This window comes from Lithobates pipiens, unplaced genomic scaffold (genome assembly GCF_037356315.1).
Source record: "Lithobates pipiens isolate NorthernLeopardFrog02 unplaced genomic scaffold, aLitPip1_a1.2 Scaffold_28, whole genome shotgun sequence".
NCBI classification, from domain to species: Eukaryota; Metazoa; Chordata; class Amphibia; order Anura; family Ranidae; genus Lithobates; species Lithobates pipiens.
Genome location: NW_027507789.1, coordinates 101,665,885 through 101,680,043, shown reverse-complemented (window position 1 = coordinate 101,680,043; position 14,159 = coordinate 101,665,885). Strand labels below are relative to the sequence as shown.

The 14,159-nt window shown below is 44.7% G+C and overlaps 1 protein-coding gene across 2 annotated transcripts in view; it reads right to left on the bottom strand.

The window, feature by feature from the left end:
• Positions 1 to 14,159, bottom strand: part of IFI35 (interferon induced protein 35) — a 247,398-nt gene that overhangs the window by 56,726 nt on the left and 176,513 nt on the right. For both annotated transcript variants that reach the window (XM_077459492.1, XM_077459491.1), the window contains exons 4-5: positions 4,794 to 4,901; positions 2,235 to 2,373 (exon numbers count right to left, since the gene is read on the bottom strand). In XM_077459492.1, the coding sequence (XP_077315618.1) occupies positions 2,235 to 2,373; positions 4,794 to 4,901 (247 nt within the window). The remainder of the gene's footprint in view (positions 1 to 2,234; positions 2,374 to 4,793; positions 4,902 to 14,159) is intronic.

Here is a 14,159-nt window from a genome sequence, read left to right as displayed (position 1 = left end):
AACAAATTATACAGGGGTGATAACCCTTCCCTATGTTTTCCAAAAAGCTTAAAAATCGTTTTTTTGACTGGAGCTACACTTTCAAAATGTACCAGTTGAAAATTACAAACAGATTCAACTTAACACAACAAACCTACACAGTCCCTGTCTTGTTTGCACCGCCTGTATACTGCTGTTCTGAGTATATAGGGCCTGGGGGCCACACGCATTTCCTTTTTTTAATATGGGTACAGGGTTCCCCTTAATATGCGTACAAGACACAAATAGGCTGGTAATGGGCAGGGAGGGCTACCCATGCCATTTTTCTGAATGATTTTCAACCATATTGCAGGAACCAGATATAACATTAAAACCGCAAGCAGTTTTAAATGGTGTTATTTCCGTTAAATGTCATTTTGTGCAGGGACTGTTCTAAACACGGGAAACACGTGGCACTTCACAGGCATACTACAGACACCCCCCAGGCACCATATTTACAGGAATATTTCACTTTTTTTTTTCACTTTAATCGTCATTAAAATCAGTGCTCCCGCCAAAACGGCCATTTTTAAAAACATTTTAGGCATTGACCCATGTCCCCTGGGGCAGGAGCCAGGTCCCCAAACCCTTTTTAGGACAGTATCTTGCATATTAGCCGTTAAAATTAGCACTTTTCATTTCGAACGTTCGAGTCCCATAGACTTCAATGGGGTTCTAACGTTCGTAACGAACGTGGGGTCCGTTCAAAAGTTCTGGTACGAACCGAACCGGGGGGTGTTCGGCTCATCCCTACTTATAACCCCCAAACATTCTAAAAAAAATTTCTAACGCCCTAAAGAATAAAAAGGCAGTTGTTGCAATACTTTCTGTCACACCGTATTTGCGTAGCGTCATTACAAGCACACTTTTTTTGGAAAAAGTACACTTTTTTTAATTAAAAAATAAGACAACAGTAATGTTAATGTTACACAATGTAAATTGATACCCAACATGTCATGCTTCAAAATTGTGCCCGTTTGTGGAATGGCGACAAACTTTTACCCTTAAAAATCTCCATAGGTGACGTTTAAAAAAAATTCTACAGGTTGAATGTTTTAAGTTACAGAGGAGGTCTAGAATTATTGCGCTTGCTCTACCGATCACAGCGATACCTCACATGTGTGGTTTGAACACCATTTTCATGTGCGGGCACTACTCACGTATGCGTTCAGTTCTGCACACAAGCTCGTCGGGACGGGGCTCATTTTAAAAATTTAAAAATGCATGATAGGACCTCTTAAATATGAGATCTGGGGTCAAAGAGAGTGTAAAAGTGATCTTGTGGTGAAGCTGCTGCAGAGACCACTTTTATCTTAAACCGGACCGCATACTGCAGAAGAGGATACCGGGGTTTTCTAGTTACAGGGCTGAGATACAGGTAAATTTAGCCAGGTCTGTGTTTTCATTCCAAGCCTAGTTGTTTTGATCTGGGAATGGGAGTGTCAGTATAGTGGGGGTGTGGCCACCTACACTACTCCTCTCCTGCTTTCAGTGGAATTGTTCTGGAAGGGAGGCTGGACTTGAGACCTGAGTGGCAGGCAGTTCATGTGGGGAGCTCTGACCAATCATTAATTTGAATTGGCAGGGGGCAAGGCTCCCCATATAACCTGGGGTCACATGTTTCCAGGGAGGAGTTCTGGAGTACAGGAAAGACAGCATGTCATGCTGAGGTGCTGTACCGGGCATCCCGATGCGGAGATGTGCCGTGCGCGGAGGAGGGATACCTCCTTTGGGAGGGATACCCGGTCTGAACCTCCCACACAGGCAGTGCTCCCCTCCTCCCATCACAAGCACAGTTGGAGCTGACCAGTTCCTTCAAACCATTTAACCCCATACATGCCAGGCAATCACACAGGCAGGCAGGAGGTACAGATCTCACTAGTGACATTAAAGCGATGCATAGTAGTCCATTATGCTTTGCCTTTGCAGGGAATGAAAGAGGAAGTAAACTCATCAGGGTTTACTTCCTCTTTAAATGGTTTACAAATGGCTGCAAGAATACATTTTTACATTGCTCACAATCACATTTTTACATTTCTTTTTACTTAAATTTAATCAAATAATGCAAGAAACAGAGAATGTTCTTTTTTTCAGCCTTTTGTTTTACATGAAAGTCACTTGCTATTATGTACACATTTCCACCACTTCAACAGTTGTCTCTGCATCTACTATTTGTATTCACATTACTCAAAAGGGACTTATCTGTTCAAACCCACCAGATGGATTTTGAAAGGTGATCAGTGCTGATCCTCCATTAACAGGATATTTTATTTGATGCTTGATACTCAAACTGCTCATGTTATTGCTCAAATTGCCCTTGAAAACCATTTTCTTCACCATTCCAGTTGAGTAAATCTGCAGAAAAGAAACACGGAGACAACAGGTGATTTGTTACAAAAGTGTAAAATGTTTTTCTGTTGTGCAAGAAAGATTCGCTTGAGTCATGCTATTTGTCATAGAACACATTCTGCAAACACAGGAACCCAAAGCTGTTCCTGTGCTAGGAGTCTGCTGAGATTGAAATGTTCAGCCTTGGGCCCATATGCTTCTTCCCATGGTAGAAAGCTACTATGTGGCAGGCTTAATAATTCATTAAAATTGGCAGGCAGATTTTCTAAGCGACCAGCAGCTTTGTCCAGGAGAATGGTCACTACACCCCGACATATTTTAGGCCATATGTCAAAATTGGGGTACCCCGGATGTAGACCTGTTTGCGTCCAGGTTCAACAAAAAACTGGACAGCTTTGTATTAAGGACAAAGGATCTGCTAGCACAAGTTAATGCTAGTTAATGCATTAACCACTCTCGTTAATGCTAGGAAGCCGACTAGGAAGCCTTATCAATTCCATGGGATCAGTACACACTGATCTATACCTTCCTTCCACTTCTTTTGCAGTTCCTTCGGAGGGTCAAGAGGGAAGCAAAGTCAGTCATTGTGGTGGCTCTGACTTGGCCCAGGTGACGTTGGTATGCAGAGATCGTAAAGATGGCAGTGAGAAGACCTTGGGTTACATAGTTACATAGTTACATAGTTAGTCAGGTTGAAAAAAGACACAAGTCCATCCAGTTCAACCAAAAAATAAATAAAAAATTATATATACACACACTTCCGCTGCGTCCAGCTCTAATCTCACAAGGTCCAATATTCCATCCTGCTTTACAAAATCTAAATTTGACGCTTTGGCTGCTGAGATCCACCTTCTAAAAGGCTGTGGACTCTCGGAATCAGTCCTTTCCACTCTAGTTAATGCTAGGAAGCCGGCCTCCAGGCTCATCTACTACAGAATCTGGAAGGCATATGTTTCCTGGTGTGAACCCAGGGGATGACACCCTAGAAAGTATGCCATTAGCAGGATTCTTGTCTTTCTTCAATTAGGGAAATGGGACTGGCTTTGAGCACAATCAAGGTCCAGATCTCGGCCTTATCAGTATTCTTTCAAAAGCCAATTGCCTCACATTCCCTGGTCCCGGCCTCTGTTCAGGGGGCACTGTGATTGAATCCACCAGTCAAACCTCCTGTGTGCCCATGGGATCTGAACTTGGTTTTGTCTGTTTTACAAGAACAACCCTTTGAACAATTACACCATGCTTCTATAATTCTTCGGACAAAAAAGCTGGTCTTTTTGGTGGCCATTTCCTCGGCTAGAAGGGTATCAGAATTAGCAGCTCTTTCTTGTAAAGAGCGATACTTGATTATTCACAAAGACAGGGTGGTGTTGCATCCTCACCCGACTTTCCTACCTAAGGTAGTGTCAGGATTCCATCTGAATCAAGATGTAGTCCTACCGTCCTTTTTTCCAGATCAGAAGTCCGGGGAAGAGGAGTTGTTACACTCTCTCGATGTTGTAAGAGCAGTCAGTATCTATCTGCAGGCAACCTCTCAGATACAAAAGTCCGATTGTCTGTTTATTCTGCCAGAAAGGGCCAGGCAGCATCTAAATCCACTATTTCTAGATGGATTTGGCAGGTTATTATTCAGGCCTATGGTATAAAAAAGATTTCTCCTTTTCAGGTTAAAGCGCACTCAACTAGAGCAGTTAGTGCTTCATGGGCAGTGCATCACCAGGCCTCCTTGGCTCAGATTTGCAAGGCTGCAACTTGGTTTTCAGTCCATACATTCACTAGATTCTATCAGGTGGATGTAAGAGGGCATGAGGGTGCCACCTTCGGGCGCAGTGTGCTGCAGGCAGCAGTTTAAATCCTCTTGTCCATTGACGGTCTTGTATTTTCTGATCTGTGTCTCCCCCCCCCCTCAATTTGGCATTGCTTTAGGACATCCCACTAATTACTAAGCCTCTGTGTCCCGTGAGCTATGAACAAGAAAATAGGCTTTTTAAATACAGACTACCTGTAAAATCCTTTTCTTGGGAATACATCATGGGACACAGAGCTCCTGCCCCTCTTCGGGAATATACCTTGGGGTACTTATTGCTTTTCTACAAAACTAAGGTACTCTCTATATGGGAGGGGTTATATAGGGGAGGAACTCACTTGTAATTAGGGTTACCAGTGTCCAATCACCTGAAGGTGACTATCTAACCCACTAAGTAAATACTAAGCCTCTGTGTCCTGTGATGTATTGCCAAGAAAAGGATTTTACAGGTAAGCTGTATTTAAAAATCCTATTTCTTCCCGTAATTCTGCTTTAAAAGTTTCATTATTTATTATATGACTTTGCAAATTGTAAAAATTACATTGGTGTCCATTTAAGTAATGGATATTTCTACCACACAAATCTAGTTAATGTATCAGATATAATTGTTCAGATTTCTTACCTTCTTCAAATTCTCTGTTTTTCTTTCACATTCAAGAATACTTTCCTTCATGCGTTCAATTTGTTTCTCCAGCTTCTGGTTCTCCTCCTCCATGCTGCTAACTTTTTCCTGTCAAAATAATAAGTAAACATTTGCTAAAGAAGGCTTCCGACTGAGAAAAATGTACTTGGTATTATTTATTTATAACTGAAAGTCACAGCAATGGGATCATTCTGGATTATAAATACATTATCAGCCGTTGTACGAGCTTCCATCCAGGACACTGGTAAACTGGCAATAAGAGCCACTGTGGCATAAAGTACACTGCCCATAGAGAACTGCAAAGTTTTGGAGTGGTCTTAACAGTTTGTTAACACTTTGCTATAACCAGTAAGAAGACGCACTTCAGATTTTCCTGCCCAAAAATGCCCTTTGTATTTAACTGATTTTCCTATGAAATAACAAGACCTGCAAAGTAAACTACAAAGTATAGCACCACTCCACAACGAATAGTGAACCTGTGAGCCATTTTAATGTTTAAAAGTAAAAGTTTTCCCATAAAGCAAAAATCACAAAATGTTATTTTCCCAGAGCACCTTAATTTTTGTGCCATTCTGCAACCTGATTCAGTACCAGTAAATCAAGCTACACCAGAAAGGCAGAGGGAGATTAGGGAAGTAAACAAGTGGCTGAGGAGCTGGTGTAGTAAGGAGGGGTTTGGGTTCCTGGAGGACTGGACTGACTTCTCAGTCGATCATCAGTACTATAGAAGGGACAGACTACACCTAAATGAGGAGGGTGCAGATCAGCTGGGAGTAAAGATGGCCAAAAAGTTATAGGGATTTTTAAACTAGGTGACGGGGGAGGGCCCAGAGGTAGAGATAGTCAGCGTGGAACATATTCCAAAGGGTAGTATTGGGAGCATTAGTGGTAGGTTGACTAAAGCACATAAATTCAAGGTAAGTATAGTAACAAGTCCTAGTTGCAATCTCGGAACACCAATAAGAGGATAGTATGCGACCGGTCTAAACTATGTGGCATGTTTATCAATGCCAGGAGCCTGGTGGACAAGATGGGTGAACTAGAGATACTGTTGTACAAGGAGGATTTGGATTTTGTGGGAATTTCAGAGACCTGGTTCAACAGCTCTCATGATTGGCTGGCAACCATTCAAGGGTATAACTCTTTATCGCAGGGATAGAGAGGGTAAAAAAGGGGAAGAGGTATGCCTATATATCAAGAATAATGTACAAGTGAATGTGAGAGATGACATCACTAAGGGAGCTAGGAAGGAGGTGGAATCCTTATGGGTAAAGCTCCAAAGGGATGAAGTTAAGAGGAAGATATTACTAGGAGTATGCTATAGGCCCCCTAACCTGAGAGAGGAGGGGGAGACAGATCTCCTATCACAAGTTGGATCAGCAGCAAGGGTGGGAAGTGTTATCATAATGGGGGATATTAATTATCCAAACAAAGACAGGGCGGAGGGAACCACACATTCGTCTAAGGCTAGCCAGTTCCTAAATGTCTTGCAGGACAATTTCATGGTTCAGTAGATAGACACACCAAATAGAAATAAAGCATTACTGGTAGGGATGCACCGAAATTTCGGCCGCCGAAACATATTTCCCAAAAGAGAAAAACGGCCGATAATGGAGCCGAAAATGGGGCGTGGCCTGGGTGGGGGCGGGGCTCCGCCCCCCGCCCCTGGTGCCGCCCATCATGGGGGGTGTGTAGCGCAGGAGAGCCGCCTCTGCCGCCTGTTTGATCACAGCGCCGGGAACATCACAGCTTTCATTTCAATAGCTGTGTGTTCCCGGCCGCGCGCCGCCACACACAGCCAGACAGATCACCCGCAGGATTGGACGGGTGATCTGTCTATCAAAGTGCCCGGACAAGGGAGATGGGCTGTGTGTGACGGTGCGCAGCCGGGAACACACAGCTATTAAAATGAAAGCTGTGATGTTCCCGGCGCTGTGATCAAACAGGTGGCGGAGGCGGCTCTCTTCCCTGCACAGGCTGGCTGCAAAATGGGACACTGGCTGCAATGGGACACACTGGCTGCAAAATGGCACACACTGGCTGCAATGGGGCACACACTGGCTGCAATGGGGCACATTGGCCTGCAATGGGGCACACTGGCCTGCAATGGGGCACACTGGCCTGCAATGGGGGACGCCTCCTGTACCACGTCCTCTGTCTCTGACCATTTCCTGTTCCACGTCCCCAGTCTCTGACCATCTCCTGTTCCACGTCCCCAGTCTCTGACCATCTCCTGTTCCACGTCCCCAGTCTCTGACCATCTCCTGTTCCACGTCCCCAGTCTCTGAACATCTCCTGTTCCACGTCCCCAGTCTGACCATCTCCTGTTCCACGTCCCCAGTCTCTGACCATCTCCTGTTTCACGTCCCCAGTCTCTGACAATCTCCTGTTCCACGTCCCAGTCTGACCATCTTTCGTACCACGTCCCCAGTCTCTGACCATCTCCTGTACCGTGTCCCCAGTCTCTGACCATCTCCTGTACCGTGTCCCCAGTCTCTGACCATCTCCTGTACCGTGTCCCCAGTCTCTGACCATCTCCTGTACCGTGTTCCCAGTCTCTGACCATCTCCTGTACCATGTCCCCAGTCTCTGACCATCTCCTGTACAGTGTCCCCAGTCTCTGACCATCTCCTGTACCGTGTCCCCAGTCTGACCATCTTCTGTACCGTGTCCCCAGTCTCTGACCATCTCCTGTACCGTGTCCCCTGTCTCTGACCATCTCCTGTACCGTGTCCTCTGTCTCTGACCATCTCCTGTACCGTGTCCTCTGTCTCTGACCATCTCCTGTACCATGTCCTCTGTCTCTGACCATCTCCTGTACTGTGTCCTCTGTCTCTGAACATCTCCTGTACCGTGTTCTCTGTCTCTGACCATCTCCTGTACCGTGTCCTCTGTCTCTGACCATCTCCTGTACCGTGTGCTCTGTCTCTGACCATCTCCTGTACCGTGTTCTCTGTCTCTGACCATCTCCTGTACCGTGTCCTCTGTCTCTGACCATCTCCTGTACCGTGTCCCCTGTCTCTGACCATCTCCTGTACCGTGTCCCCTGTCTCTGACCATCTCCTGTACCGTGTCCCCTGTCTCTGACCACCTCCTGTACCGTGTCCCCTGTCTCTGACCACCTCCTGTACCATATCCGCTGTCTCTGACCACCTCCTGTACCATGTCCCCAGTCTCTGACCATCTCTTGTACCATTTCCCCAGTCTCTGACCATCTCTTGTACCATGTCCCCAGTCTCTGACCATCTCCTGTACCATGTCCCCAGTCTCTGACCATCTCCTGTACCAGGTCTCCAGTCTCTGACCATCTCCTGTATAAAAATATTTTTTTTAAATATGTTTCGATATCGGTGCTGTTTCGGTATCAGTTTCGGTTTTTGGCCTAGTGTATTTTTCATTTTCGGTATCGGCACCAAAAAACCCATTCGGTGCACCCCTAATTACTGGATCTACTGATTACCAACAATACAGACCTGATTACGGATGTGATCACAGGTCAATTGGCTTCAGTAAAAATCACACAAATAGGAAACATAAGGGGAATACAAAGACACTGAATTTCAAAAGAGCCAACTTTCCTAAGCTACCAACCTTATTAAAAGGCATAAACTGGGATATAATCTTAGGAACAAAGAAAACGGAGGAGAGATGGGTTTGCTTTAAGAGCATATTAAATAACGGCATTAGCCAATGCATCCCATTGGGTAATAAATGTAAAAGAGCGATCAAAAGTCCTGGATGGCTTAACTCCAATGTAAAAATGGATGCATATAAAAGCAATGTAAAAGGCCTTCAAAAAATACAAGGTTGAGGAATCATCCTCACCATTCAGGCTTTATAAAGAACGCAACAAGAAATGTACCGTATATACTCGAGTATAAGCCGAGATTTTCAGCCTCTTTTTTGAGGCTGAAAGTGCCCCCCTCGGCTTATACTCGAGTCATCGCTGTCTGCCTGCTCGATCAGCGTGTCGAGCAGACAGACGGCGGACATTCTACCCTTCAAACGCCGCGCCTCCGTCTGTGATAGGCGGAGCACTCAATTTCCCAGCAGTCAGCGGTCCGCCTATCACGGACATCGGCTCATCCTCGTACTACGGACGAGGATGAGAGGATGTCCGTGATAGGCGGAACACAGACTGCTGGGAGATTGAGTGTTCCGCCTATCACAGACGGAGGCGCGGCTTTTGAAAAGAGGAATGGCCGCCGAGGCGATCCTGGCAAGGCACGGGACGGAGGCAAGGCACGGCACGGAACGGAGGCAAGGCACGGCACGGGACGGAGGCAAGGCACGGGACGGAGGCAAGGCAAGGCACGACACGGGACGGAGGCAAGGAGGCAAGGCACGGCACGGGACGGAGGCAAGGAGGCAAGGCATGGGACGGAGGCTCGGGACACAGGTAGGCTGGACACACACACACACACACACACACACACACACACGGATGGATGGATGGAGACACACACACACAGGGATGGATGGATGGATGGACACACACACACACACAGGGATGGATTGATGGATGGACACACACACACACACAGGGATGGATGGATGGATGGACACACAGGGATGGACGGACACACAGGGATGGACGGACACACAGGGATGGACGGACACACACACAGGGATGGACAGCCATGTCTCACCCTCGGCTTATACACGAGTCAATAAGTTTGCCAGTTTTTTTGGGGGTAAATTGGGGGCCTCGGCTTATATTCGGGTCGGCCTATACTCGAGTATATACGGTAAGTGTGCAAATAGGGTGGCTAAGATAGAACACGAAAGACACATAGCAGAGGAGAGCAAAAAAATCCCAAGAAATGTTTTAAGTATGTAAACAGTAAAAAAGGGAGGACAGACCATATTGGCCCCATAAAGAATGAGGAAGGACATCTGGTTACAAAGGATGGGAGATGGCAAAGGTATTTCATGTATTCTTCTCCTCAGTCTTCACGAGGGAATCGGGGGGGCTTCAGAAACAAAAAATGCAGTGTTTATCCTTATGACACATCACAGGAAGCACCTCCATGGTTAACAGAGGACAGAATGAAAATTATACTTGTGAAACCTAACATTAATATATCACCGGGACCAGATGGCTGACATCCCAGGGTACTTAGGGAACTCAGTCAAGTAATTGCCAAACCATTATTCCTAATTTTTACTGACAGTCTACTGACTGGAATGGTACCAGGTGATTGGAGAAAAGCCAATGTAGCACCAATATATAAAAAGGGCCCAAAATACATACCTGGGAATTACAGACCAGTTAGCCTAACATCAATAGTATGCAAGCTCTTGGAGGGGATGATAAGGGACTATATACAAGATTTTATTAACAAGATTGGTATCCTTAGGAGTTACATAGTTACATAATTACATAGTTAGCCAGGTTGAAAAAAGACACAAGTCTATCCATTTCAACCATAAAAAAAAATCGTACAATCCAATATACCCAATTCTTCGCAAACGAATCCTCTGAAGAGACCCCAAACACCGCGGGTTGAACCGCGTCAGGCACCGTTATGCAATAGTCATTATTATATGCTGTGTATAACCCTTATGTTTGCTACCTCCTATATTTGGCATGGGTATATCCCCATTCAAGCTCATATTTTGACACTCATGTAATAACCCACCTCATCTTCCAATAAAGAATTTTTATTCTTTACTCAATGGTTATTTTTCTCATCATCTATATATAGCTGCCCCGGGGGACCGTTTCCATTTTTTTTATCCAGAGGAAGGCAAAAAACCCCAGCAGAGCATGCTCCAATTTGCTATTGGATTTTCCCTGGATCAACTTTACCTATAAATGTTAGTGCCCAGTTATATTATGTACATTTAGAAAAGTATCCAGGCCTTTCCTAAAGCAATCTACTCAGCTAGCCAGAACCACTTCTGGTGGGAGTCTATTCCACATTTTCACAGCTCTTGCTGTGAAGAAACCTTTCTGTATTTGGAGATGAAATCTCTTTTCCTCCAGACGTAAAGAGTGCCCCTCTGTCCTCTGTGTTGACCGTAAAGTGAATAACTCAACACCAAGTTCACTATATGGATCCCTCATATATTTGAACATGTTGATCATATCCCCCTTATTCTCCTCTTCTCAAGAGTGAATAAATTCAGTTCCTCTAATCTTTCCTTAGAGCTGAGTTCTTCCATGCCTCTTATCAGTTTGGTTGCTCTTCCCTGCACTTTCTCCAGTTCCCAATACCTTTTTTTCATAACCTGTGCCCAAAACTGAACTACATATTCCAGATGAGGTCTTACTAATGATTTGAACAGGGGCAAAATTATCTCTCTCTCTCTCTGGAGTCCATACCTCTCTTAATACAAGAAAGGACTACGTATCCCCCCAGTTGTACTCCCCCTAGCATGTATGATGCATGCATATTCTTAACCCCCAAGTGCATAACTTTACAACTTTATCAACATTAAACCTCATCTGCCAAACAGTTGCCCAATTAGACAGAGCACTGAGGTTGGCTTATGAATTGGAGACATCCTTTAAGGACGTTATTCCACTGCATAGCTTGGTGTCATCTTCAAAGACAGAAATTTTACTTTTGATCCCAGACCCAATATCATTTATAAAGATATTAAAAAGTAAGGGTCCCAGCACTGAACCTTGGGGGTACACCACTGATAACCTTAGACCATTCAGAGTAAGAATCATTAACCACTACTCTCTGAATTCGGTCTTTTAGCCAGTTTTCTATCCATTTACAAACTGATATTTCCAAACCTGTAGACTTTACCTTACACATGAGCCATGTGTGCGGAACTGTATCGAACGCTTTTGCAAAATCCAAGTATACCACTTCCCCCGCCATGCCTCTATCCAAGATTTTACTTACCTCTTCATAAAAAGAAATCAGGTTTGTCTGAGAACTTCTGTCTTTCATGAATCCTTGCTTAAAATGTTTTTTTCCAGCAAGAACTCGTCTATGTGGTATTTTATTAAACGCTCCAGTATCTTCCCAACTATAGAAGTTAAACTAACAGGTCTATAGTTACTTGGTAAAGTCTTTGTTCCCTTTTTAAATATAGGCAACACATTCACCCTGCACCAATCCAGTGGCACTATTCCTGTCATTAATGAGTCCCTAAAAATTAGATATAATGGCTTTGAAATTACAGAGCTCAATTCTTTTAGGATCCGTGGGTGGATGCCATCAGGTCCAAGTGCTTTATCCACTTTTATTCTGTGTAAATATTTCTGGACCATAGCCCTGAATGATCCACAATGGCTCAAAAGTGATGTGTCAATACTACCCCCATTATGGGCATGAGCTCCCCCATGCTCTTTTGTATACACAGAGTTGAAGAAAGTATTTAATAAATTTGCCTTCTTTTCTCACCCACTCTAGATTATTTTGTAAAGGGCCTACATACTCAGACCTGACCTTTTTACTTTTAATATAGTTGAAGAATTTTTTGGGGTTTGTCCTATTATCTTTTACAATCTGTCGTTCGTTTTGAATTTTTGCATCCTTGATTTCCTTTTTACATATTCTGTTAAATTCTTTGACTTTGACCGTGAGCCACATAGGTTTTATTTTTATTTTTAGCCTTTTAAACTTATTGCCCATGGTAATATACTTTGCAGTGAGATCCCTGCTAGTTATGATCACTGCTACACAGGTGTTCCTTTATCTGAACATTAGTAATAAGCTCTGCATGGTTTGAGATTACCAGGTCCAACAGAGCTTCATTCCTAGTTGGGACCTCAATAAACTGGACCAAAAAATTGTCCTGTAATAGGTTTATAAATGTTTGCCCTTTAACTGTCCCAGCAGTGCCATTACTCCAGTAAATTTCGGGGTAGTTAAAATCCCTCATTATTATCACGTCCCAGCCCTTGCAGCCCTTTCCATCTGTGCAAGGCGCTGAGTCTTCACCTCCTCGTTAACATTGGGTGGTCTAGGGGGGCGTGGCCTGCAGCGGAGCCAGATGGACACGTAATCCCGGAGCTCCAACTTCACGGGGACCAAGCGGCATATAGCAACCCTTCTAGAGCACATCCGAAGTCCGTTTTCACGGCGGATCGGACCGGGACAACTCCGGAACGATAGACGCCTGCAGCGTCTGACGGACTTTTACTCCATGAAGAACCCTGGAGGTAAGCAAGATGGCGCTGAGGCCTACACTCCTTCAGCAGCATCGTACACTAACAAGACATCGAAAAAAGGTAATCGGCCTTCCAAATCACCCTCACCCAGCAGCCAACACTCTTATCCCCCCTCTTCTTCATCGAACAGCCCTGTTAAATCTAAACCCAGGCTTGATGATGACGGATTGAGTCCGGCCATGAGTTCAGCGCTAGAATCAGGGGATGACACACGTGAGATGCCAGAATCCATCGAATCCTTCTCCGCAAACAATCAACCAGTGCTTGATATGGTGTTAAAAGATATGCTAATGTCATTAAGAAGCACAATCCATGCTGATATGGCCACATGTATGAACAGATTTAACAGAGACATCCAAGCAATGGGGGATAGGGTTGACCACATCGAGGTTAAGATGGGAGAATATGCTGTTACTATAAATGACCTCGTAGATGCCTACGAGGATAAGGAAGGTGAGAATAAATGGATCAAGGCAAAAATAGCAGACATGGAAGATAGGTCAAGGAGAAAGAACATGAAAATAAGAGGGATACCGGAATCTGTGCAAAAGAGTGATTTGAGTCACTACGCAGCGACCTCGCCCTCATCCCGAGCCTTACTGACCTAGACGTTATGATTGACAGGATCCATTGCCTCCCTAAGCCGCCTCACCTGGCTGATCATGTTCCTCGAGATGTGATCCTGAGGCTACACTTCTTCCATGTGAAGGAGAATCTAATGGCACACATGAGGAAGCAGGAGCAAATGCCAACAACTTACCAGAATTTACAATTCTTTGCGGATCTTTCGCAACATACCCTCCAAAAGCAGAACAAATTTGAACACAGTGACCAAAGCTTTAAGAAACCATAAAATCCCATACCGGTGGGGCTACCCGACTAAAATTACTATAACCAGAGACAACCGTTCCCATGTGATAACATCCCTAGACCAGGGAGTTTCTCTTTTACAAGAATGGGGAATATACACGGAGCCAAGCGGGGATAATTCCACTACTAGCACACCACACCAGGTAAACAGCGTGTGGAAGGAGGTTACTTCCAGGAATGCAAAGTCACACCTATGAATACAACCTGACGGTTTTATTTTTTTTCTTTCTCAGCTCCCTAGTCCCTGGAGAGTGGAAGTCGGGGATTGCAGGGTCGAACTAAAACCCCTTTATTATCAGTTAGCAGCTGACTGCTGCCTATAGGTGCTCTGCACTAGG